General features: G+C 39.8%; 1 protein-coding gene across 1 annotated transcript in view; it reads left to right on the forward strand.

Moving 5' to 3' along the window:
• Window positions 1-27615, forward strand: part of Cubn (cubilin) — a 207081-nt gene that overhangs the window by 15788 nt on the left and 163678 nt on the right. Inside the window, exons 11-21 of the mRNA XM_087896351.1 lie at window positions 3458-3576; window positions 4217-4403; window positions 5484-5596; window positions 7763-7997; window positions 12721-12902; window positions 15338-15500; window positions 16368-16558; window positions 24551-24695; window positions 25501-25679; window positions 26395-26560; window positions 26964-27180. Coding sequence (XP_087752477.1) covers window positions 3458-3576; window positions 4217-4403; window positions 5484-5596; window positions 7763-7997; window positions 12721-12902; window positions 15338-15500; window positions 16368-16558; window positions 24551-24695; window positions 25501-25679; window positions 26395-26560; window positions 26964-27180 — 1897 coding nt within the window. The remainder of the gene's footprint in view (window positions 1-3457; window positions 3577-4216; window positions 4404-5483; window positions 5597-7762; window positions 7998-12720; window positions 12903-15337; window positions 15501-16367; window positions 16559-24550; window positions 24696-25500; window positions 25680-26394; window positions 26561-26963; window positions 27181-27615) is intronic.

A 27615-nucleotide genomic window follows, 5' to 3' on the forward strand; every position in this document is an offset into this window, starting at 1 on the left:
TGTTTCACATGATAATTAATCCAAATAATCACTTAATGACTTTAGTAAACAGATGGGGAAAGGGAAGGACATGCCACCTTCTTTTATGATACTTATTCTATGCCATTGGCTGGAATTGTGCCATCTGGCTACACCTGGCAGCAGAGACTCTATGGCATGTATTTCAAGCATCATGAATGCAGCTGAAATAAGGAGTTTACTTCTAGAAAAGGGGAAGTAGATCTTACAATATAGTTGTTGTGGTACTGCGTAAATGAGGGCCATCTCATCTCTGCAGCCACACACCTCTCTGAGAATTGTATCATTGTATGTCCCAGCCAACAGTCGGTGAAATATTTTTGTATCCCAAGTCTAATACTCTAGCAATAAAAAAATATTGCTTTTTTGTCATGATACATTTGTTTGTTTTTTCGAGACAGATTTTTTTCTTTTTCTTCTCTCTCTCTCTCTCTCTCTCTCTCTCTCTCTCTCTGTGTGTGTGTGTGTGTGTGTGTGTGTGTGTATGTGTGTGTGTGTTTGTGTCTGTGTGTGTGTGTGTGTGTGTGTGTGTGTGTGTAGCCTTGGCTGTCCTGGAACTTACTTTGTTGACCAGGCTGGTCTTGAACTCACAGATATCCTCCTGCCTCTGCCTCCCAACTGTTGTGATTAAAGGCATGCACCATGACCTTCCCCCCCATCTTGATACATTTTATAGCCAACAGTTAATTGCTCTCTTCTTTTGTATGTTTGTTTATTTTTGTTTTTGAGACAGGGTTTATTTGTGTGTAGCTCTGGTTGTCCTAGAACAAACTCTATAGATCAGGTTGTCCTAGAACTCACTCTATAGATCAGGTTGTCCTAGAACTCATTCTGTAGATCAGGCTCGACCCAAACTCACAGAATTCTTCTTGCCGCTGCCTCTTGAGTACTGGGATTAAAGGTGTGCACAACCACTACCTGACTTGTTGGCTATTTCTTTTAAACTGTACTTTTGTGTGACTAATGAATAATAATATTCACGTTTTTATTGACCACCTTTTCTGTTTTTTACTTGCTCATTTGCTTTCTTATTAATTTGCAGTTTTCATTTGTACTGAGGAAATCGCCTTCCCATCTGTGTTGTATTTTACAACCCTTTGTTCAGAGCATGTTGTTCTCTTGGTTTTGTATTAGTGTTCTCTCTGTAGAGGTTGAAGAATTTCATAGTCAAAGAATTAGTCAGCTTTCTTATTTTTCTTGTGTTAGCATCATGTTGAGAAAAGTCTTTCCTATTGAAATCTTTTCAAATCATCAAGTTTGTTCTTATGTTTTCTTTTGCCACATCATGATCTTCAACAGTTTTAGAATTTGTTGTTCACTCATGTATTAAATGGAAACCTAGACTTTTTTTTGTCCAAATGGATAGACTTGACTTCATCTATTAAGTAATATCACATACCTTGATTTTTCAAATTATCATTTTTATTTTTTACTAATGCATCTTTAATGTGCCTATATAGATAAGAAAACATATATATATATATATATGTGTGTGTGTGTGTGTGTGTGTGTGTGTGTGTGTGTGTGTGTGTATACAGATCTATCTCTACTTGGTCATATACATTGTACACGTAGGAGTGACCATATGATTACTAAATGATTAACATAGCAATAATGTGGTCAAAAGATAATTTCTCTGAGAAAGCCATTTGATTTCTCCCTTGGTCCCATCATACTCTTTCTGTCTGACAATGGTCAAAGCACTTAAGGTCTCTACCCTCCAGTTCTCCCTTTGTAAAGTAAGGGCAGTAATAGCATTCAATGTGTAGAGTTATTGAGAGATCAAAATGAAACAGACACTTACAAAAGTAATTAATTTTTAAGGGCGGAAGTTGGGCATATCTTAGATGATGTGATGTAGCATTTCATGTTCTTCGCTGATCTTCACTGAAGCCCGTGCCCTTGCCTGAGGAAAGACAGCAGATGTCCAGGCAAAGTGCAGAAGTGTCCGACTTTGCCTACACCGTTTCCCTTAGAAAACACTTCTAAAGAAATAAATAAGTAAAAGAACACATCGTTATGCAATCCTTTATGTCTCATTTTTTAAGTTCAAATCTTGCAAGTACTATTACCTGCGGGCACAAAATAGTCACTATCTTTGTTATAAATAGTGGGTCATGTTACAGAATTTATTCCATTGATTTTTTTCAGCAAGATTGTCTATCCATTTTCATCAGTGTTTGCTGGTGGAAGAATGTGCTTAAATTAATCACCTTTTTAATTTTCATACATTATTCCAGCTATTTTATAGTGAAAGAAATAATATTTCTGCAGTGACATGTGACATTTAGCCATTAAGAAATCAGAAAGTCTATGGACACTACATCTGGTAGAATTTTTTAAAATATCAAAAGGGGTATTTGTTCTAAGCATTATAGAATAAAATTGAAAATTCTAGATGTTTTAATATTATCTTTAGCTTTTATTTCACTCATATCATATTATCAGTGGTACTGAAAGATTCAATCATTTTACGTTGTTTTGTTTGTTTGTTTGTTGACCAACTTCTTCCTCTGACTACTTAGATTGTCATTGCTTGAATCTTGTAACATGGTAGCAAAGAGCTTAGAAAAGCTGCCGAAGAAACTTGGGTGTTTGAATTTTGTTGCTTGTGTTACTGTATTATTTTAACCTGTAGTTTCACTGCGAAATTCCTTTGAATGCCTCAATTTTGTTTTTCATTGAAGTAGCATGTAGGTGCAATCTGCATGTGTATGTGCATGTGCCTAGAACACGAGAACTGTCCGTTTAATGCTATTCTTGGGCTACACCTGGTGCCACATCCATAGTTTCTCTTGACTCCTACATTCACACTGTGTGTCCTTGAACAGGACAATCTGTAAATGCTCTCGTTTTATCTGTAAAGATATAAACATTTATAGCAGGGTATATTTATAGGCTTATCTAGAGGACTGAGCAATCTCTTTATATGATATGTAGATACATACAGATATATCTATTGCTTGCAACGGACAGTGTTGCCATCAAACTCTTATTTTCTACTAAGGACCCCTTCCTGATACAAAGTCCCATCCTCCTTTTCATATTCCCTTCCTGTTTGTATGTGGCCCTAGATTATCCATCACATGATATGATGGCATAATTGCAAATATAAGTGTATATATATATACATGCATACACACATACACATCCACATACTTTAAAGCACTGTACATTTCTATGTATATACATTTCTACATACATGCATATATATATATATATATAGAGAGAGAGAGAGAGAGAGAAGTGTATTGTGCTTAAAAATAAAATGGGAAAAACAAAGATTTTGATTTCTTCTCCTCTTGCTTTCTCTTGCCTGCCCATAGGAATAGATGTACGTGATGTTGGCAGATTCTTGTCTAGACACCAGAGTTGAGTTTCATGACTGCCTCTGAACCAAGGATCCCTGCACTTACACTTCTTTTTTTTTTCTGAACAGGGTTTTTGCCTCTCTGCACCTGTCCTCATGGATATACAGGAAATGGTTTTGGGCCAAATGGATGTGTACGCGTCAGTAATATTTGCTCAAGTCACCCGTGTGTAAATGGAGAGTGCATAGTGAGTCTTGCTCCTCATGGGGAGATTAAAAACTTGCAAATAATCTTTGTTTTATTTGGTATGATTTGCACGTCTAAAGACAATGGTTCACATTTTATGTTAAGGTCTTTCTTCTCAGAATACAGATAGGTAATAACTTTGGCTCCCAGGAAAACAAATAAACCAATAAGTTAATTTTTGTTAAAAAAAGATTTATTTATTTTTATGTGTATATGTATGTCCTTGCATGGATTTGTGTGCCCCCTGTGCATGTAGGTGTCAGCAGAGGCAAGAAGGCATCATATTCCCTAGAACTAGAATTAGAGGCAGTTGGAGCTGCCTGAGATGGTACTGGGAATTGAACCCTGGTCCTCTATAAAAGCATTAAGCCCTTTTAAACTTTGAGCTTTATCTTCAGTCATGACTTAATTTTTTTAATCAATGATTTTCCAAATAGTAAGTCAATCCTGTAGTTTTATGGAAGTAAATATGACTAATTATACCTAGTAATTAATGAATTTGTCTACTGGAAAATATATACTATAGTTTAATTCCTGCTAACTACATACCTTATATTGTCACTTGTTTCCATGATTTGGGTTGGTTCTCTTATATAGTCTACCCATTTGCCTCATAGTACGATGCTTTATTTTCTCCTTAGGAAGGCGTGCTTAGTTATTCCTGTAAGTGTGACCCAGGCTGGTCTGGAACCAACTGCACAGAAAACATTAATGAGTGTGTGAGCAACCCCTGTTTGAACGGGGGCACTTGTATCGATGGTATCAACGGCTTCACTTGTGCCTGCACAAGCTCCTGGACTGGGTATTATTGCCAGATGCCCCAGAGAGGTATGGAAGACACCCCATCTCCTGTAGATACTCCTCGCTTAGTTAGGGACATCATCCTCCAATAGGCTTTTTGCAATTTGTCAATGTAACCTGATTTCTTGCCAGTTTAGATGCTGAACATAGATTTCTCCTTGCAGAAAAAGCATAGAATTCACAAGGTGGATATTTATGAACCTTATTTTAAACAAGAAACATTTTTTCTTCAAAAAGATTGTCAGTATTTTCCATGTACATTATATTCTTTCAGAATGTGTGAGCTACGCGGGAACTTGCCTTTCGGTTTTCCCAGAGGGCCACTTCCTGCATGGCAGGCATCTAATGTTCACGAATATTCTTTTCCTTATTCCTTATTCTCCTATTTGCTGAAGCATTGGTTCTTCGTGGTCCAGTTAATCAAGACTTAGGTTGTTTTTCATTTATCTTCCATGTGAAATCTCCATTCTAATCATATCACTAAGCTTTTCTCTAATTCCCTGGAAACACTCGTTCAAGCCAGGCAGTTTTCTTTTGCCTCTCAACTCCATAGACCACATGAGTATCAACACGGTGTTCTTTTATTTGGGACATTCCTCCTTAGGACCTCTACAAGTCCTCCCCTTTATTTCCCACTCCGAGGCACCACCCTCCAAGGTTCCTCTAAGGACCCCACCCCTACCCACTCTCCCCCTCTTACTCCCACTTTGGAGTGAGTGCATTCAAGAAGGTCTTAGGACAATGATAAAATATCAAAGCATATAACATCGTCTCCACCTTAATCTTAATCTGGTCACCATGTAATCAGGGAGCTAAGCCTGTGGTGTAGAAGCAGGAAGGGAGGGTGAGATGGCAGGACTAAGGCTGTGATTGAATAATGGGGTAGAGTCTAGTTCATCAAGGTTTGGAGAATGGAAGTCAAAAGAAAGTAAAGGAGCCCAGTGAAGTTTGTAGCATGAGTAATGGATATGAAATGGTGGGTGCAAGGCAGAGTGTGACTTGTTGTCAACCAAAAGGGACCAGAGAAGAGGAAATTTCAGAGTGGGGGTTGCCTGGCCTCTTTCTTTTGGGTATCTATGAAAAACACAATTCATCTTTTTTTTTCAGCTTGTGGAGGGATCCTCTCAGGGACACAAGGATTCTTTGCCTACCAGAGCCCCAATGATACCTACACTCATGATGTTAACTGTTTCTGGGTTGTCAAGACTGATGAGGAGAAGGTACATACAGTAATCATTGTCCTTGAGCAGATTTTCATTAATACATCTTAAAATTTGATATGTGTGATATATATGCATGTCTATACACATATATAAGGTATAGATGATGATAGTTCAACTCTCACATATTGAATATTTGGTAAGTGCTGGACTTTGGGCTAGATACTTTTTTTAATCTTTCTCCAACGTCATGCAAATTCTTCTAAATAGCAATATCTTTATTTTACAGTTGAAATAATAGAAAATAAGAGAAGCTTTGTAGTTTTTATTTTTAAATCTATCTTGTTTATAAGAGGAATAGGTCAATTTCAAGTCAAGTTTGGTTCTACTGTCCATTACTTTTTGTTTATTTGTTTGTTTGTTTATTTCTGGTAACAAAGGATTCCCAAAATTGGCCATCTAGCTGTAGTTAATCTGTAAAACCATGCTGTGTCTGCAAAACTAGTACCTGAAGATGACCATTGACCTCTGTGGATTGTTACAAATGGTGGCCACTGGTTTTAAGATGACTTCCTTATGATGTGTCCACTCTACCCCCAGTACCATATGTTCCGTATACATCAGTCTACTTTAAATTCTAAAGCTAGAAATTATTAACCCCATTTTGTGTATGCATAAAGAGAGCCTAGAGTGTTTGAGACATTTGTCCAGGTGTGTGTGTGTGTGTGTGTGTGTGTGTGTGTGTGTGTGTGTGTGTAAATAGCATATGGTTTTTAAGAAACAGCTTCAGGCCATCTGATTCCAGAGTTCCTGACTCTGAAGCACTACACGAACACTTAAAACTGAGATCCGAGGCCACGATTTTCATTTTTGTCATTCCTCAACAGTCAGATTTCCAACATATTTGTTTCCTAAGCAATCCTTAGACTTAAAGTGGTATGCCTTACTAGGTAAGATTCTCCCTTGAAATCTCACAAACTTTTCCCAGCAAACTAATGCTGCAGAGGACATTGAGTGAGGGTCAGAAAATATTTTCCCTTAAGGAAGGACAGCCAGTTGTAGCTTGGTCATTACACAATAGAATAAATTCCAGAAAGTTTCCCACTGGGTATGCTGTGTGAGTTTCCTTCCTTCCATTTAGTTCTAATGAATTCCATTTCCTGGCATTGAAAATATATTTTTCCAAGGAAAATATTTTATGTGAAAGAATTTATATACATTACCATTTTTAAGAAAATTTATCTTGTTTTTCATAACATAATTTCATATAATCTTTTTACCATATGTAATATAATAGAAAACATAAAAAGCAAATAACATTTATTTGATTTCCATTTAAATTGCTTTAAGTAAGAAAATAATCTAATGGTAGGAAACGTGTTAAAATATTCTAACATAGAGTTTTAAAAACACCTTGAAATGATTTATCCTAGCTAAATACTGTTGTGAGTTTTGATTCTGGTGAAAATGAAATCTAACAGCCTTCTTTTGGACATTTGTTTTAGAACAGGGTTATCCATTTAAAACCCTTTGTGTTTCATTACATTTAAAATGTGCACGTGCTTGCTCCTTTCCACTTCATTACCCTTCCCCTGTTTTCTGCTGGGGGTCCTCTTTGCACTGTGATGGTGTCCAGCCCCTGAAGTCCTTCCCCAGGCCCATTCTCCCGCAGCCAAATCTTAGACTAAGCTGGACACCTGAGATCCTTGTGGAATCAATATGAGGTGTGGCGAATACATACTACAGGTACTGCAGGGGTTCAGGATAGAGTCTTACGAGTGTAAATCTTAGCCATTTGGACTTAATTCAAGGTATATTTTTTCAAATGACCATTTTATTTTTTGATTCAGAAGCATTTTTGATCATACACTTGATAGATTGATTAGTCAGTGTGATAAAAGTCTTATATTTATTTCATTAAGAGTTTTTAAAATTGATATGTAGTGTTAGTGCATAGATTATGAAGCTCAATATGTTCTTGATCATTTGATACATGTATACAACACATAATGAATCAATTGCGGTAAATAGCATTTCCATCTCCCCAGAGACTTTTTCATATTTCTATATGAATTAACATTTGATTGAATGATTTTTGTATGTAGACTTCTGCACACATTAATGAGTAACTAGAGATGGATGGCTGTGCCCCTTCCTGTGAATGCTTGCTAGCTACTGGAAGAAACAATTGTGCATTAATACAGGAATGCCTTTGTGTTCTTTCAGGTTGTGCATGTCACCTTCACGTTTTTTGACTTGGAATCAGCAAGTAATTGTCCCCGGGAGTTTCTGCAGATTCACGATGGCGATTCCTCAACTGCTTTCCCACTTGGGAGATACTGTGGCTCCAGCCCCCCACAGGGGGTCCACAGCAGTGGCAATGCTCTCTACTTCCGCCTCTATGCTGAATCCATACGACAGGGGAGAGGCTTTACAGCGAGGTGGGAGGCAAAGCAGCCTGGTGAGTGCAAAATGAGGAGCGAGCAAAACATAGTTTTATAGCATTATGACATCCTGGAGACCTAGAAAGAATGCAACATTTTTAATAGTTATTTCAAGATCAAATAATTTTAAAATGAATTTGATTTTGAATTTACGAACAGAAAAATTAGTGTGTGTTGCTAAGTTTAAGATGTGCGAGTAGTAATAAGGTCCTTATTAAATTACTGGACAGAGTTTTTGGGTTGTTATAATATAATATTTGTATTAATTGTTCCAAAAGTTAACACAGTTTATTTTTATTGTATATGCTTCCTCTCTTCTCCCTACCTTCTCAGATATCTACCCTTACCTTGCTCAATTTCAAGCAATTTTTTTCTCCTTTTTAATAACTCACCAAGTCAATTTGTGTTTCCCATATACTCCTAGAGGTGAAGCCCTCACCTGGGCTGCTTGTGGCAGGGGGTGTGGCCATCAAGAGCTGGTTTCTTGGCCAGACTTACAGGATGTGTTTCTTTTTATGGGGAAGACCTTAAATCCACTTAGAATGTGGTTGGTTCCTGCATAACTAATTCATACCACTATGGCACCCATGGGCATATCTTGTGCAGGCCATGACTGCAGTTTTCAGGGTTCACAGATGATTTTTTTTTTCTGCAGCAGCCACACAGAACCTTCTGTAAGTACAAAAGCTAACCAACAGGGAGGAAACTTCCTGGTCAAGTGATTTCTCCATGTTCTATGGCCAAAGGATATGGTGCCTTCACCAACAGGCTCTCACTATCAATCAGAAAACCATTTTTATAACTTCTACTAGAAAATTTGCTACAAGAATGTCAAGGGGGACATTGCTCCTTCCCATAATAGTCCTTATTTTAATGTCCACTTGATAATTGATAATTCTTTTTCATTGTTCTTAGGTTGGTTTTTGTCTGTCCTCTCTCTCTCTCTCTCTCTCTCGCTCTCTCGCTCTCTCGCTCTCTCTCTCTCTCTCACTCTCTCCCTCTCTCTCTCCTAAAATAGGGCCTGACGGTTTAGTTCCAGCCAGCCTAGAAGTCACCTTATGGACCAGGCAAGCCTGGCCCTCACAGTGATCCTCCTGCCTCTTTCTCCCGGTGGTAGATCTGAAAGTGCATGGCACTATGCCCAGCTCTTGTTCTTACTCACACTCAGCTGGTGCTATCTTTGTATAAGCTTTTACCTGGTAATGCTTCATAGACTTCAGTTTAAACTCTGAATCTTTCAAGGATTCTTTTCCACTCTTCATGTGCCATCACGTCATTTATGGGGAAGGATATTTTCAGTTTTTTGTATTTTCCTAAATCTGACATCTTTTCCTTGACATATTGCCTTGGATAAAACCTGCAATGTGGTGCTAACATAAACTAGAGAGTAGAATTTTTAGTCTTTTTTCCTGACTACATAGGGGAAACATTCAGTGATTTTTTTCATTGAGTATGTTAGATGTAAAAATTGTGGAGGTGACTTTTATCAAAGCAAGGATGTTTCCTCCTACTCCAAATACTATCTAGCAAGTGACTGAAAATTCAGTGTATGAAATCCTAATTAGTTTTTTTTTGTGGGCCTGAACTTTGGAAAGGGCTCAAGATGATGATTATTAACTAAAATTTGTTAGGCAACATCTATCCGACATTAGCTCGTTCTGTAGTTCTCTGAAGGTCGAGGTGGCTACACAGTCAAAATGGATCACTTGAGCTTTATGGCTGGGGCTCTTGTCGGACATGTGAGGTCCTGGGTATGAGGAGCCCCAGCACTAAGACAAACAGCCTTGGTCATATGGGCAACAACATTGTCTTTTAAAGGAGAGCTCTATCAGACCATTGACCCTCCAACAGGTGAGATCTCTCTCTCTCTCACTCTCTCTCTCTCTCTCTCTCTCTCTCTCTCTCTCTCTGTTTCCATCTCTCAGAAAAAGTGCTACAAGTAGGTGCCGACAGCTGGTAGCCAACTCCTTAAAGTCACGTTCTTTTCTTTATTCCACAATTAGTGTGCTGAATTCATCTCAAGCCTACTTATATTAAAAGTGATTTTTTTCTCTCTCTTATATTTGGAAAGCTTAACTTACTTTTGCTTTTATAATTTTCCTGAGATCTTGACCTAGTAGATTCAAAAAAAGTGGTTCCTGGGCTCTAAAAATACTTTTTTTAGGCCCTGAGGAGAGGCTTGGTGGGCAAAGCGCTTGCTCTGAAATGATAAGGACCTACATAAAAGTCAGGCAAGAGTGACAGCCTGCCTTAGCCCAGTGATTAGAAGGTGAGAAAATAGATCCTTAAAGAGTTGGCTAGCTAGATGAACCAAATCAACAGACTCTCCGTTCAAGTGTGAAGGCTTGCGTTGATATGCAAGGTGGTGTGTGATTGAGAAAAACACTGGAAGCCAACCCCGACTCTGTGTACACATATGCACATGCAACAGAAGTACATGTTAATGTATGCAGTGAAGTGAATCAATGTACTATTTTATCTTTATCCATAGGTTTTTAATGTGTATCTTTATAGTATTCAGATCAAAATATTTTCCCATTTTTATTTTGGTTTTTCAGTGACCATAATTACCACTGTGGTCACTCAATAATGAAGTGGTGTATCAATTGTTTGAAATATGCTTCATGGACCAATGTTTTTATTTTGATATTCCCCATATGGTGAGAAAAAACATGTATTTCGCAATAATTGGATATGGCCATCTATATATGTTCACCGTTAACTCAGTCAGCTTTGACAGTAGCTTTGTTCAAATATTGTATTTCCCCAGTGACTTAAGATGTTCGCTCTGCTGATGTGAAAACTACACAGAGGTATCAAGCTGTGACTGTAGACTTCATTTGTTTTGTTCTGACAACTTTGCTTACTATATTTTATTTGATTTCCCTTTTCTAATGATTTCAAATGTTTATTTTTTCTTTTTATTCTATATGTGGTGAGAACGTTTAAGAACTGCTTTCTCACCAGATGTCAATTACGCCATGTTGTGTTGTCTATTACTACCATGCTGAGCAGTAGATGACCAGAGCTGAACCCGCAGTATAACTTAAATGCACGTGCTGCCTAGCCTCCCCCTGACAATGGTCATTCAAGCTATTGGGTCCTTTCCTCTTGATGTTTTTCCTTATTTCTTTTGGGCATCAACCCCCCACCACCAGATGAGATACAGATTACTGATTCTGTATCCACCCTCCAGGCTCCCTCTTCAGTCTGTCGATTGTTTCTCTTGGTGCAGAAACATTTTATTTTATCATGGTGTATCAATCCTACTAACTATAGACTTCTATTGTCTGTGTATTTTGAAGTCTAGTCCAAAATTAATCATTATTCAGATCTATACTATGGATCTTCCCTCTGTTTTAATAGTGGTTTTGAAGAGTCGGTCTATTTAATTAAGTCATTAGTCCATTTTGAGTTTATATTTCTATAAGATATGAAATACTGGTCAAGTTCAATTCTTCTGCAAATGGAAACCCAGCTCAAGCAACCAACATTTATAATGAAGGCTATCCTTTCTCTATTGTTCGTTCTTAGCACCTGTTAACCAAATCAGTAGAGCGGGAAGCAGAATGGCTTTTGTATTTTCTCTTACAATGCATAAGACTAGATGTCGGTCCACAGACCCCTCAAATGGCTTTGCCTGAAGCTGTTCTGTGTATTTTAGCACCAGGTGCTGTGAGGTGTCCTGCTTGGTTCTTCCTCAGGATTGTCTCACCCACTTGGAGTCTTTGTAGTTTGTCGTGAAATACAGGACTGATTTTCTGTTTCCATGAAAAATACCATGGGAAATCTGAAGGAGGTGACATTGAATTTTTATATCACCTTGGGTTCCATGATTTTTTAAAAAATAATATTAATTCTCTTAATTTGTGAGTGTTTATTGTTCCATCTATTTACACTTTATTACATTTCTCTTAGTACCATTTTATAGTTTTCCACCTGTAGATAATCCCACATCCTTAGTTAAATTCCTCATGAGGTGAATCACTTTTTGATGTTATTTTGAATGTGTTTTTTTTAAAATCTCTTATTTTGAATACTTTTATCATTATTATTATTATAATGAATAACCTGTAGCCTTCCCGAATTAGTTTATTATATTGACCTAACTATTTTTGGTGGAGTCTAGAATTTTTCTGTATGTATAATTATGCCTTTTGCAAGTAGAGAGAAGTTTGGATTCTATATAGGGTAACTTTACTTCGTCTTCAAGTACATTCTTATCATACATAATAATTTAAATTTCCTTTCACTGGCCTTTAAATCTGTCATTCCATTGTCTCTGTCCTCCATAGATTCTCTCTGGAAATTCAGTTGGCATGCCGTGCTTAGGTTGCCATCCCTTGCCCTCTGGTGTCCCTATCTCCCTATCTCCTTCCAGTTTAGGATTTGTATGGTATGTGTTAAAGGTTATGACTGTGGTTCACTGCTTCCTTATTCCTACATCCCTTTCCCCTTCCAATTAGTTCTTCACTTAATTTGTTTACTTCCTTTTGGAACTTTTGGAATGTCTAGGTACACAAGGTCCTGTCTTTTTCTATGTCCAATGTAATGTTAAAAATCACCATGTGAAGACTTCTGTATTGCAGAGATCACATTTTTACTTCTCTTCTCGAGAGCCTCCTGACCTAAACTCTTCATGGTTATGTAGAAGATCTTGCCTCCTGCCAACAGAGTCTATGAGAATTCTATGGGAATTTAGTGTACACACGAATTTAGTCACTTTGCTTCTTATTTCAGAGTGTGGCGGCACACTGACTGGTGATTATGGTTCCATTACATCTCCGGGGTACCCTGGAAACTACCCCCCAGGAAGAGATTGTGTCTGGCATGTTCTGGTCAGTCCTGGCTCCCTGATAACATTTACCTTTGGGACCTTGAGCCTGGAGAGCCACGATGACTGCAGTAAAGATTATCTGGAGGTAAAACACTGCATTTAGATAGGCCTTGGTACGTGGACTTAGCACTCAGGACACAGGTCAATGATGCCCATGGACGGCCCAGGTTTGTTACTAATACTTAGAAAGTCAATGCTAAATCTTCAATCTCAATCACACTAGTTTGTATTGCCATTGTCTTGCGTGTGGAAGACCCTGCCTTGCCTCCCCCATCCCTTACTGGAGATTCAGGCTCCTGGACTAAGAGTAAATCCTAAGCAACGACTGTCTCCTCCATCTCTTCCAAAACGGATTCTAATTCTTAGTTGTCCAAGACAAACCCTCAGGGTGTCCCACCACTTAATTTTAGTGAGCCGTAGCGATTCTGTGGAAAGGGTTGTCAGTGTTAAATCTCACTGGAAAATGTTGAAAGTCTCCCTGGAGAGAAAGAGAGTCGGTCTGCTCTATCCCATTAGTAAAACATTACAATATGGAGGAGGAAAGGGATGTTACATTCAAATTCCACATGCAATTGGACACATCAGAAACGTCACTTTCCGCTGGTAGAGTGGGGAGGTCACTAAGGAGCCCGAGTTCTTAGGTGCTTCCTGTTCTTTTGTCACCATAAATCTCAGACCCCCTGAGCACTGCTAACGAGACAATGAGCCTTTCTGAGTCCATTAGAGAAGGATGGAGTGCTGTGGAATTATTCATAAAGCATGAAGGATGCAGCTGCCAAGCAGGCCTCCAGAGCTGGGGCCATTAGTCATTAGCAGTGGTAATAATGGGTTTGAAACCTTTGGGAGTAACTCAAAGATCAGCTTCTCCTTGGAAAGTCTTAGCAAAATATCCTTTTAAAAGTTGATAGTAAAAAGTGAGTTATTGTGAAATTAATATTCAATAAATCCTATCAAATGGAGATTAAAGCCTTTTTATTCTTACATATTAATTTCCAGACACCACATTATAGAACGTATCAATCATCCAGATAATATTGGACTTCCACTCATTTCTCTTCAGTGTTTCAAGGAACTAGTTACAAGTAAAAAATAAAGTATCCTTGCCCTATAAATTTGCTGCCAATGGAAAAATTAATTTGAGTAAATGAAATTGACCACATGAGAATCCTTTTTAGTTCATTCACTCTTTGGTGTTCTATATAGTATAGATTTTTTGCAATTATGTCAGAATTATTGAGCAGTCAATGTGATTTAGTCAATGCATAAAGAACCAACAAGGTTTTTTAAGTTCTGGAAATTACACGAGATCTTAGGTTCAGTCTTTGGTCCTGTTAAAAAATGGAGAGCAAGGGCGATGGAAAAATGGGGGAAAGGAGAGGAGAGAAGAGGAGAGGAGAGGAGGGGAGGGGAGGGGAGGGAAGAGGACGGGAGGGGAGGGGAGGGGAAAGGGGAGGAGAGGAGAGGAGAGGGGAGGGGAGGGGAGAGGAGGAGGGGAGAGGAGAGGAGAGGAGAGGAGGGGAGGGGAGGGGAGGGGAGAGGAGGAGGGGAGAGGAGAGGAGAGGAGAGGAGGGGAGGGGAGGGGAGGGGAGAGGAGGGGAGGGGAGGGGAGGGGAGGGGAGAGGAGACCGTTGCGTTGAGGTCATGTTATAGATGTAGCCTCATTATGGTTTGGGTAGGTAAAGTGGTTCTGTTAGTAAAAGCACTTGTCCAGTAAACCTGAGGACCGGAGTTTGATTTCCAGATCTGACAGTGGAAGGGGAGAACTGCTTCATGAATATTGTCCTGACCTCCACAAGAATGCCGCGGCCCAGTTATACACATGCATGCTTATAGATACACACATACCTCCAGACACACACACACACACACACACACACACACACACACCTATAACTCACACACTCTCACAAGCACATGGTGCACACAGAACTCACACACATGAGAACACAGAAAGAGTAACCGTTTGCAAGTTTGCGCCGTCAGCGTACAGTATGCGGCTGTATGCAGTGCTGAATGCCCCTCACGGTTGTGCATCTAAAGGCATCTTTATGCCCATTCCCTACTGCCTGCGTCTCTCTGCACACCGTGTACTCAGCCAAGCTTCAGATCAGTCCTCATCACTACTCTCCACTCTCCTATTTCCTTTGAAATACCCATTGTCCTCTTCTACATTACTAGGATTTCTTCAATTTAGGGGAAGGCGCTTCATGAAAGAAAACACTGAACTTTACATCATCATAAGAAAAACCCAAATTATCTCTTCTGCCCCAGAGTTGAAATTCCAGCAGTAGCCGAGGCATTTAACAGGACCCCGAGGACACATTCTTCACCGGACACTGACTGTGTGTTAGTTGTGTATATGACCGGGAAATGGTGGATTCTGTTTATCCAGAACTTTAGATGGCTTTGCCTTGCTGCCATACTTAAATGACAATTCTTTTTCTGAAGATTATGTCCCAAGTGACTTCGTTAGTGAGAACCTGACTACTTTCAACTTAATGGCTTGGTCTTTTGTTTTAGATTCGCGATGGTCCTTTCCATCAGGACACCGTTCTTGGGAAATTCTGCACTTCTCTGTCTACCCCACCGCTTCAGACTACGGGTCCTGCTGCCAGAATCCATTTCCATTCTGATGCTGACATCACTGACAAGGGTTTCCACATCACCTATCTAACCACGCCCTGTAAGTGTCCTGCTCACCCAAGGTTGACTGTCCACGGGGAGTCTGGTGCTGTGCTCACCGCTGCTCGGTGATGCCTAACATGAAGGCTATCCTGCATTAGTGACTTGCCTTCGTGGATATTTCTCATACCACTTCAGATTCATTCTTTATCTCCACGGGGTTAAATACTGCAGTAGCCCCTAACCTTTCAGTTATGGGGTATATATTGTGATGGAGACCACAGGCCCTTAAGACTAAATAATTCAGAACCTCAGGTCCCTAGTGATGCTTTCTGGTTTGCTGCATGCAAGAGTGTTCATGAGGTCAGCGTAGTCTCTCTGAGAAATAGCTAGCTGCATTTTCGGATCAAGGGCACAGAAACCAACTTCCAGGAAGGCACCGTTCCAGTTCCTAGAGTTCGCGTCTGTGCATTTAACTGTGATGCTTTCGGTAACCTTCACATCTGGAAGGAAAGAACAGAAATGAAACACTCTATGGCTTTCATTTGAATCAGTGAGAGACTTCCACTTGTGTCACTAGTACTGTGTTCTCAGTGAGAATTCCTGGGGGAAGCACCCTGAAAATCTCTTTATCAGAAAACATCGTAAGCATTCTCCTTGGTCCCCTTCACCCTTGGCTTTGGCTTCAGACTAAATACACAGTCGGCCTCAGTATTCCCGTAGCTGTCATCTGCGTATCTATCTCTACATACATATCTATATCTGAAATTAAAACTCATCAAACAAGTGACGTGGAGTCATACAGGGTGAACACAGCACGGGGTATTTAAACATTGGAGTGAGCTAAAGTTTTGAAAATTGAGCCTAATGTGTCCAGCCAGAGGAAAGCCATCCCCATGACCATCCCTTCCCTCCTTGTTCTCCTCAGCGGGTCTGCACTGTGGCGGGCACTACACAGGCACGGAGGGTGAGCTCCTGCTTCCCCCACTATCTGGACCCTTCAGTCACGACAGACAGTGTGTCTATCTCATCACACAGCCCGACGGAGAGAAAATAGATATCAACTTTACCCACGTGGAACTGGAGAGCCACTTGGGCTGCACTTACACCTACATTGAGGTAACCTTTCTGCTCAGTTACCCTTTTGGGACACTCATTGCAATTTCCGTATTCTGTGGAGCGGTGGTCTTCAAATGACTGTCCAGCCAGGTGCATCTAAGTCACCAGAGCGCTTGTCAGACATGGCATTGTATACCTTTCCTCTGAAGCAGCATCACGGGGAATGGGAAGCTTCCAGGTGAAGCGAGAGTTCAAGAACCAGTGTTCTAGGGGATCTAAAAGAATCTGTCTAACACAGCCCTAAAGAAGAGAAGACAAGTGCTTGATAGGAGAGCCAGGAAGGCATGAGAAGGAAAATTAAAGCTAGAAACTCATGATAGTGCTAAATTATAAATTGTTCAATGGAGCTCTGTTTACCAAGGCACACACACGTGAGTATATGTAACTTGATGTATTGATAGGATTAGAATTTCAGAAAGATTTTCTAGAGCAACTCAGATGTTCACTCATACCACCCACACAGAGTTACACTAGTTCCTTAAATCCTCACATCCTCCCATTTCAATCTCAGGAATCTAAGGCTCAGAGAAATTAAGTAGCCTGCCCCCAATAGGCGTTCAGCAAGTTGTGGCTTGGATTTAGGAGGCACACTAGTCTCATGCAAGAACAGACTTGTAATAGTGTTCTTGTAACCATAGGAGAAGCTTAGACTTCCCCAGAGAGCAGGGCTCTGGGGATCCCACACCCTACTCGCAAGTCACAGGAGACTATGAAACCAGGCACGGAAGTTGTCCACGGAAAGCAAAAACATCACTGTGGTATCAGGGGATTCTGGGGAGTTTCTGTATTCTTGACAGAGATTCTTCTGGTGGCTGTAGGATCTGTCAGCACATCTGGAAAGATAGATAGACCCTCTGTCTTCAGTGAACACTTTCCATCTAGTAGACTCCTTTAAATTATGGGGGGAAAAGATTATAAAACTAGCACCCAGCAACTTCATTTTGTAAAACAGAGTAACTGAATGTTTTGTAGTTAGGCTGGGACTGGGTTAACTGGTCTCAGTTATTTCTTTAGTTCTGTTTTAGATGTCAGTGTAACTTTGAGTACTTCAGTTTCTACATAGGTAAAGCTGTCTTATCTGTTTATTTAATCTTTGGGAAAATAAAATTAAGGAAGGAATGAGAAAGAAAGCCTTAAAGGTTTTTACAAAACATCATAAAACTCAATTCTCCTAGACCAAATTTTTATTCTTGTCTTGATCTTATCACTAGTTCAGAATGAGTCAGTAAGACTCTTCCATGGCCAGCCATGTAACTATTTACATTCTGCTGTGTGCACAACCTCATAAGACTTTGATGGAAATTATAAAAGGACACTGCTGTCTTAAACTAAAACCACACATTTACACACAGACACACATGTGCATGCTAACACACACAGGCATGCACACATAGACACACACACATCTCAACTAAAGTTTCTACTTCTAAAAGCACATTTGCCCATGGTCAGTGTGACACGGCTGCAAAAGAATGAATTCAAAGAGAACTTAACTTTTAGCTCATTTGTTCTTGCCTAAGAGAGCCTTTAAAATGTATAGAACAGTATAATAGATGTGACAGAAACACCTTTCCAGAACACAAAGCAGTGCCTCTCATTAATATTTCATAAGTGGCTTAAGCCATCAGGACTATTCTGAATGAAGGGCACAGGAGATAGCAATGAAATTTAAAATTTTTATTCCAGAAAATACAAGTTGTAGGCTGAGTAAGAATGGCTAACGTATATGACATTAAGGCTGACGCTTGAAGCAGGCTATGGAGGAAGACAAATGGGCTTTTACATCCCACTTATTTTCCAGACCTTACCGCACTTTCACTCAGGGAATCTGGAGAAGGATGTTGACAGGAGAGGCTGTTAGAGTGGGAGGGCCTTCTAGAGACATAGATCTTCCTGCTTAGCAGTGTGCGCCATCCTTGCCCAGCCTTAGGGGCCAGATCTGATGGGGATGGCAAGAGAGCGAAAGAAAGCAAACAAACGGACCTACAGAAGACTTGGGGTCGGGTGCGCTGTGCTCTCTGATGGAGAAAATGAAGCATTCCAGAAGCATCATTTACCAATTATATATAGTTGGGCAGAAAAGCAGGGTTATTGCATGCAGCTGTACAAGGAGATGGGTATTATGTACAAATAAACAAGGAAGCAGAACTGTTATATACTGATGATCAAGAAGGCAGGTTTAGCTGACCTTAGTAGGAGCAGTCTCTGTAGGGGAGCAATCTTCAGGCCATAGATATCCATGAGGAGGAAGCTCTGATGGACATTCCATGCACACGCTCTCAACATCTGCGCACGGACAGAGCAAGGCTTTGTATCCTCCGAGCCTCATTCTGGGTGAAGGCTGTGCCGCTTTCCCGTGGGTCCGAGGCTAAGGTCCTTGACATGACCACATCCGTGTCAGCAGCCCACGTTCACTCAGAACTTTATTTTCTCGGGGCTTTTTCCACTCCCCTCAAACATGGAAATAAATTCTATACCTATGACAAATATTTTAAAAATATTATAAAGGAGTGGAATGACAAAAAGTATGGAGGCCTTGACTTCATCTCTGCTATGTCTGATCTGAAGTAGCTTCCCCGAGGACGGTACTTATGGGGTCTACCCATGGGGAGTTGGTGACAGAAATACCCAAGAAATACAGTGACCTACACAGTCTCAAAGACTGAATGATGTAAAAATATGACAACAAAACCCTGAAAACAGACCACAGTGATTAGACTCAGAAAGAAGAAAAGGCATGAACTAGGCAGCACTAATCCTGTGTGGCCATACAGGCTGAGCTAAAGAGGGTGGGTTGTGTTCTGAGAGCCTGGAAAGACTATTAGCAGGCTTTTAGCACCTGCCAACCAGTGAGTGGTCACAACAGCACAACAGTGAGAATGATGGGAAGGAGAAAGGGAGGCTTGATTGCTGGGGTTTAGAATCAGGAGAGAAGATGCTCTAGGAAAAATAGATGGCTTTTTCTTGATTTTAGAAGGTAAGTTTTAATTGATAATTTTATTGATAGATAGAGATTGAAACTAATACTAGTTTGTGATACTCAAATGTTCTTAAATTGCTGAAATGCTGGCCACAAGTGGTCAAATGTGCTAATGAATAATAAAAACGAGTAACCAATAATGATGATGATGATAATGGTAATATTGTCATCAGTACCAGGCCAAGCCTGGTGTCTCTCATCTTCTATCCCTTGCATATGATTCTCTCATTTGGGGTGAAGCCAAGTCCTTTTCCATTCCACCTGTATTAGTTGAACATAGTTTTTAAGATCAAGTCCCTCTGCCACTAAGGCACCAAGGAGTCCATCAGCCTACAATTCAATTCACAGAGAGTATGTTAACAGATTTAATGTTACTATATGGCCAGGTTCTGTTTTCAGTCCTTTGGTGGGACAACCCTCCTAATTTTAGCATATTTGGTTTTCTTTGAATTAAGTTTTGGTACTTGAATAAATTTTAAATTTGTAGTGTAAAGCCAGATCAGGATAGTTAGCACACAGAGAAATGCACACATGCACTCAGGCATGGTTTTGAGACATGATCTGTTCCAGATGTCAAAGTCTACTACTGCATGCTCAACTCTACTGCTTGCACTTAAAGTTTCATATGAATTCTGTTTTGCAGTCCAGTTAGTCTTAGCTCTCTGTATAGAAAATAGTTCTTTTATAGGAACGCAGGTTTTAATGGCTAGTTTTTCTTTAGAAACTAGTTCAACCTATAAATGCCATTTGCAATACTTCATAGGTTAAATATCCTAGGTTACTCATTATATCCTGAGCCTCTTGGATTCTAGCAAGAATTTGTAGATACACAAAATGAATAAAGAAATCTTTGAAAGGCAGGCAGCAATCCTCAGCTGGTGAAGAACTTACCTTGCAAGTATGTTTGGCCCCTAGCCCGTGTGTGGTGGCACACATTTGCAATCCAAGCGCTGGGGCATTCGGAACAGGAGCCTCCCTGAGGTCAGCCAGTCCAGCCTAATTTATGAGTTCCAGATCAATGAAAACTCCATCTCAAAGGAGACAGGTAACAGGTTTTAGAGGATGACATATTAAGGTGTCCTTTGACCTCCGTTTGTGCATGTATACACATGCACACACACATATGTACACCCTCACATACATGTGCACCCATACAAACAAAGGACCTGCTTGTATACAGTGAAACAAAATAAATCCTTGAGAAACCTGAGCCCAGTTTACAGAACACTGATGTCTTCCACTGGGCCTTGTGGTTCCTTTGTAAATGTGACCACTAAATTAATCAGTTTACGAGTACAAATTGCCTGCCATCCATGACTTCTTAAAAGAAGAGAAACTTTGTTACAACAAACCCAGTTTCAATATTGTTTATCTTTCTTTAGGTTGTATTATAATAAGCAATTAATAACATTTCCCAGGCAAATAAGAAAGGATAACAAAGCATATTGAATGGTTAGTTACTGTGCTTGCTTTCTGCCCTGTTGATTTGGGATTCGTTCTGCTTGAGGCTCTGCTGCTGTCATCTAGGGCTTTGATTTTGTAGGATCCAGGCTCCTGGTCTCTCAAGAAGAAAAAGTAAACAACATTTGAGTCACCCAATGATAGTTAAAGCCTCCTTAAGAAAGTAGGTTTACCGTATCTACTTGAATTCCTCAAGACTGAGCAGTTGCTGTGGTGAAGCTCCCAGTTGGTGGAAAGGATTAAGTGTTAGCACTCCATCAGGAGACGTGACAAGTCTCATGGCAGAGAACAGATAGTCAATGCTCTCACATAAAAGAAACCTGTCATTATGAAATTGAAATAGTTTATTCAAGCTTCTGTGCACAAAGAAAGCAGGCTTTGGATGAGAGTGTGAATTTACAAGTGCTAGGATATTAAGTACAAATGAATTTGGGGTCAGTTAGAACATTTGATACATTTTAATCCAGCATCTCTTTTTAAAGTTTGGTGGTTAAAGGAGTGCTCTGTCTGGGATCCAAGAAGAGCACAGGCTTTCAGAATTTGTAAGGTTTCCTTCCATAAGGAGAGAAATACAGCCAAAATCAGTTGCACCTTCCAGGTTCAGGGCCCTTGAGGTCTGTAAGCTCCTCTTATAACATCTGGATGGCAGCTGCATTCCCTTTCTTAATGTCCTTGAGTTTCACCAGTGTGCTCTGATGTGGCTGGCTGGTTTTCTTCCTTCTTCTCATCTTCTAATGGACTAGCAGAACAGATTGATGGCGGTCATAGAAGAAGCAAGTAGAATCTGGGGATTAGAGGGCCCAACACCATCTCACTCGTGTGTTCTTTGTTTGTTTTTGTTAGAGCCTCGGAAGGACACTTTCTCTTCCCTCTGAGACTTGCTGTTTGGTCAAGTAGCATAACTTAAGTAGAAGAAATTTGTGTTGCAGATGTCAAGAGCTTAGAGTAAGGAACTGCTATAAGCCTGACTCAGTGGAGCAGCTTGCGATGACCTCACATGGCCGAGCTTTTAAAATAGCTTTAGCGCTTATCTTTGCAGACCATCCTTGGATGTGGATCCATATGCAAATTTATCTGCATCTCAGATGTTCTTATGATAGCATTCGAGGTCTAATACACATGAGGTATATTGACAAGCATCCTTCCAGAATTTTGTACATCTACTGGTTTTGAATGAGAGGAACAATGTTGCAATATCCCGCCAGTCTTTACTGCTCACTGCCCTTGACCTAAATAATTCTTACTGACCTCAGTTTAAGAGACACATCTCCCGAGTGCTCCTTAATCCCCTGCACACAGACAGCTTTTCTACTTTAAGATCTTTTTGTACCATCATTTTACTATTCTGAAATGAAATCCGTATATATTTCTACACATTATATTAAAAACTTTAAGTTATGAGTAAAATTAAAGAAACAAAATAAAAACCACCTTTTTTCCCCCCTGATATGTGAGATGCCTGGACAAACTTCAGTTTGAGATAAGCAGAGTCAGCAGTTTGTCTTCTACACTGCCAGGAATTCTGAACAAATGCAGGCCGATATGGTTGGGCTGGCTGGTGACTGAGTTCTCTGAGGAGTGACGTCCTCTTGGTGGCTTTCCAGAAGGAAGAAAAAGTACTTTTTCATTTGTATTCTACTGGTCATCCTAGAAAGTTGTGAATATCAAATATCTCCCAAAATACTTTATGCTATATATGCAAAAATGGAGTAAATTCTGTGCCCAACAGCAACTTTTGTCACCAAAGTGAAAATCACACAGGATATTAGAGAATCCTTGTGTGTGGCTGTCACATTTCAGACTCTCTAATGGTGTGAATCTTAACTACTCTATGCTGGTCATTCCCCACCAATGTCAGAATAAAAAAAAAATGCCCTCACAATTTCCCAAAAGCCTTGTTATGGTGCCCACTGCGAAACCCTGGTTAGGTGACAGTGCTGTGGCTGCTTCTGCACCAACATCCCACTGCCATGGCCCCAGCGAGCATCTGTACTGTCTCAGGTTCCTGTGAGTACCGACCGTCCCACGGCACTCCTGCCAGCACGGGCCGGCTTCTTGCTGAGATCTCAGTAATGCTAATTGAGAATAGATTAATATTGGGGGGAGGTCTCCGTCCTCCAGAATAATTCAATGGAACTAGAATCTCGTGTACATCCTTTGTACCATTCTCAACTGTGGGGATAATATCTCTGTTTCACCTTTAAAAATGTCAGAAGTACCAAGAGCTCCTCTTTAGTCAATGTTTTATTACCAGAAATCTTGGGAAATTTCGCGACTTTCTCATAGATTTTTTTCTGTTTCATTGGCTAGGGTTAGATGTAGTAAATTGCTAAGGTTAGTACAGCAGGAGGTTGGCAGCAGTTGGGGACATGAACTGGGCCGATTGACACAGTTTGTGGCCACTCCACAGATTTGCTTCAATTTTTATTACAAGTATTTATTTGCTTGTGTATCGTGTTGGGGGTGGGCGCTGCACTGCAGCACAGTTGTGGAAATCAGAAGACAGCATAGGAATCGGTTCTCTCCTTCCACCATGTCAGTTCAGGGGAAACAAACTTGGGTCGTCAGGCTTGGCATCAAGTGCCGGCACCCACTGAGCCAGTGGTCTGCATATTTATTTTTCTAGAAAGTTGTTTAGGATTCTGTATCTATATTAATAAGTGAAACTGATCCGTGCTTTTTATTTTTTACTGTTTATGTTGGAATTTGATAGTAGAGACTTGTGGCATGCCTGGGGGTCTTTGAACACGTTTCCTGTGGGGATTGTCTGTCCCTTAAAGGTGGAAAGGGCTTGGGAAGTACACATCACCTTCTCCCAGTGCCGCCTTCTCGGGGAGAGCAGGCTGAAGGACCTGTGCAGTGATGTCCTACAGTCTGCAGCAGCTGTTCCTGTCTTCCTCTCCTTCAGATCCTTTTAGGAATTTGTATAACTTTATGAAAATAAGTTATCTCGAGCATTCAAAGACGTTGGCAAAAAACTGTACATGGAACTGCATTTATTTAATTGAATGCTTCTTAGACTCTGTATTTGTGATGTTTAATATTTGTATTTTGTATACTTAGACATATTTCTTATTTTCTTACTAAATTGCTCTTAGCTTTCCCTTTTTCTTTTAGTGGTTTTTTATTCTGTTTTTAGTATTGATTCTCCAGACTCTCTTTCTGTATGTCGCTTATGAACATAGTTTATACCTCGAATTGCAGACTTAGTTGAACTTTCATCTTTTGGTATGCTACATTGTTAGCTTTTGTTGTTTTGGGGAAACTGCAGTTTCAGATTTATTTCCTTTTTGATATTGTGGAAATTATTAGCCCATTTTAAGGATTATATAGTTATGAACTATATTGGCTTAAGATCTTATCAGTATTTAGTTCCACTAGTTTGTGCTAAAGTTGACCTTCTGACGACTTCTAAATGTCATATAGACACCACCGCAATCAAACTTTTATTTGTTTTGAATGTGCCATTTTCTAGTCTCCAAATACTACCCCAGTTACTACAGCGACTTTCCTGATTAGCATTACAAATCTGTCTTTACTTTTCTGCTTAGGTCGGAGACCATAACAACTTACTTGGAAGGGTCTGTGACAGTCCAACCCTGTTACCCATTAGATCGATGTCTAATCGAGTCTGGATCAGACTGAGAATAGACACCTTAGTCGAGAAGGCGAGCTTCAGAGCTGACTATCAAGTTGGTAAGGAAGCTTCTTTATTTTTTTCTTGTGTGTTCATGTGTGCATGTCATATGCCTGAGCTTGTGTGTGTGTGTGTGTGTGTGTGTGTGTGTGTGTGTGTGTGTGTCTGTGTCTGTGTGTGTGTGGTGCTGGTAGAGGCCAGGGCATTGATGTTGAATCTCTTTCTCAATTCCTTCCAACCTTGTTGCGACAGGGTCCCTCCCTGAGCCTAGAATTCTTTGATTCAGCTGTATTAGCTGCACAGTGAGCTCTAGAAGGTCACCTGTCCCTGTGCTCTCCCCATCCCCCACCAACCTAGTGCTGGGATTGCACACACACACAATTGTACCCAGAATTCACACATATACAGCAAGTATTTTATTGACTGAACCATGTTTCATCTCTATCTCTTTTTAAATTATTTTATGTGAGTGGGCTTTTTGTCTATCTGTATGTCTGGACACAGCATGTGTGCCTGATGCCCTCAGAGGCCAGGAGAGGTCAGGTTCCCTGGAACTTGAGTTGAAACTGGCCATAAGCTGACATATGGCTGGGAATCAAACTCAGATCCTCTGGAAGAGCAGCCATTGCTCTTAACTGCTCAGCCATCTCTCCAGCCCCTTGACAGTCCTTTTCTTTGGTTGTTTTTTTTTAAATGTCCAATTTATATTTTTCTAACATTTTAAGTTTTGATTTGTCTTAGTTAGTATATTCCAATAACAGTGTCATATTCTGCTGTTTCTTAGGCCGAGTTAGATCTGTAATGAAACTGAGCTCAAGAATTCTTTATTTCTGAGCAAATATGGTTATCATTTTCTATTTATAGCTTGTGGGGGTGAGTTAACAGGAGAAGGCGTCATTCGATCACCATTCCATCCTAATGCCTACCCTGGACAAAGAACCTGTAGGTGGACCATTTCCCAGCCCCAAAGACAGATTGTGCTCCTCAATTTCACTGACTTCCAGATTGGAAGTTCTGCCTCCTGTGACACTGATTACGTTGAGGTAAGAGTGAAGGACCCCTGGGTTCTACCCAAGTACCTATGTGCTGCTTATAGGAAAAGGACTGTTGTTTGGACAGAACAATATCTCTTAAATATAAACACGAAGATTCCCAGCAGAATACTACATAATAGAATCCAGCACGTATATGATTATATACCATGATGAAGGGAAATTTTTACAAATATGTGTAGAATATTATTGTGTCCTAAAAATCAATGAGTATTATAGTACAGAATATAATAGTATCAATAAAGTAAAAGACAATGTATTCGCTCAATAAAATGTACAGAAGCACTTGACAGAATCTACCTGCTCCTTATAATAAAAACAGCTTTAATAACTGTGGCAAGAGGAACCGTCTTAATATGATATAAGGCACCAAAAGACATGTAGATGCCATCATACAGAGTGATGGACGCGCTAAACCTTTGCCTTGGCGATTGGCTGAAAGGCAGGCATGTCATCTCATCTCTTCTGTCCAGCAACGTGCTGGAAATTCTCACGAGAGTGATGATGCAAGAATAAAATGCACCCTGAATCGAAAGCAAGAAATAAAAGTTGTTCTCCTCACAGTCCCCAAAAAGAGACTGATTCTGCAACCCATTCCCCACCACACTCTTGCTTATTGATTGCCAGTAGCTTCAACACAGGGGCTACAGTTTTCCAAAATGGATGTTTAATAAAAATTAACTTGGACATACCTATTTTTTCCTAGATTGGTGCCAGTTCTGTCTTGGGATCTCCTGAAAACGAGAAGTTTTGTGGCACAAACATACCGTCATTTATCACATCTATATACAATGTTCTTTACGTCACATTTGTGAAAAGTTCTTCCGCGGAAAATCGTGGCTTCACGGCTAAGTACAGTAGTGAGAATTTAGGTAGGAACATGTCGCTCTCTTTCCCTTTCATGCTTCTATCAGAATAAATTACCAGTGAAACTAGGGATGTTTGCCTATGTGTGTAAGGTTCTGGATTCAATCTCCACTTCTGAAAACACAATTTCATTACAATAAGTGAGTTACATAAAAATCAATTACCCTATTAAAAATTATAAAGTACACGTAAAAACAAAGACTATATTTTTAACAACTATTTATCAATAGTTATGTATCTATTAATAAAAGAGAAAACTAAGAAACTAAGTTATCGTAAATGGCAGATAAGAAGCAACAGTTTTTCTTTCGTTCTTTAAGCAATTATGATATGCACCTTTTATTTTGGGACCCATGCAGTCCTTTTCCTTAACTATTGTGATTATTGTTGTTGTTATTGTTTCACCAGAATGTGGAGAAGTTCTCACAGAAGAAACAGGAACTATTGAAAGTCCTGGTTTTCCAAAGATCTACCCAAGTGGTATAAATTGTACTTGGCATATCGTGGTCCAGCAAGGCAAAGTGATTCGTTTGGAATTCAACACATTTTACCTGGACTTCCATTACAACTGCACAAATGACTACCTGCAAATTGATGACACTGCTGCTCAGATGTCTCTTGGGAGGTGAGAATGCTTGGTTGCTTATGCTGAACTTTGAAGCATAGCGTAAAGATTTTTTTGTACCCAAGTCACTATTGGACTTAAATCATTTTATATGTATCTTCTCAGGTTTATTTTTTAAATTGGCAACATATGTTGACCTTACATATGGTTACATCTTGAAATAAAGTGTGCATGGAATAGTAAAATCTACATTACTCAAAAGTACATTATTTAGTGTAATCATCATTTCACTGGTAATAACACAAATATCCAACATATATAAATATAGATGATTTTCCAATACCTTCTAAGTCTCTGTGATACAGTTACAGTTATTTTAATGTCTCTTCTCATCCAGTGGTTATGTGATTACTTGATATGTGTTCGCTGATTATTCTCTCATTATGAGTTGCACTTTCCTGTTTCTTTTTGTCCTTGATATTTGGTAGTCTGTGA

Source organism: Myodes glareolus, chromosome 14 (genome assembly GCF_982192425.1).
Source record: "Myodes glareolus chromosome 14, mMyoGla1.1, whole genome shotgun sequence".
NCBI lineage: Eukaryota > Metazoa > Chordata > Mammalia > Rodentia > Cricetidae > Myodes > Myodes glareolus.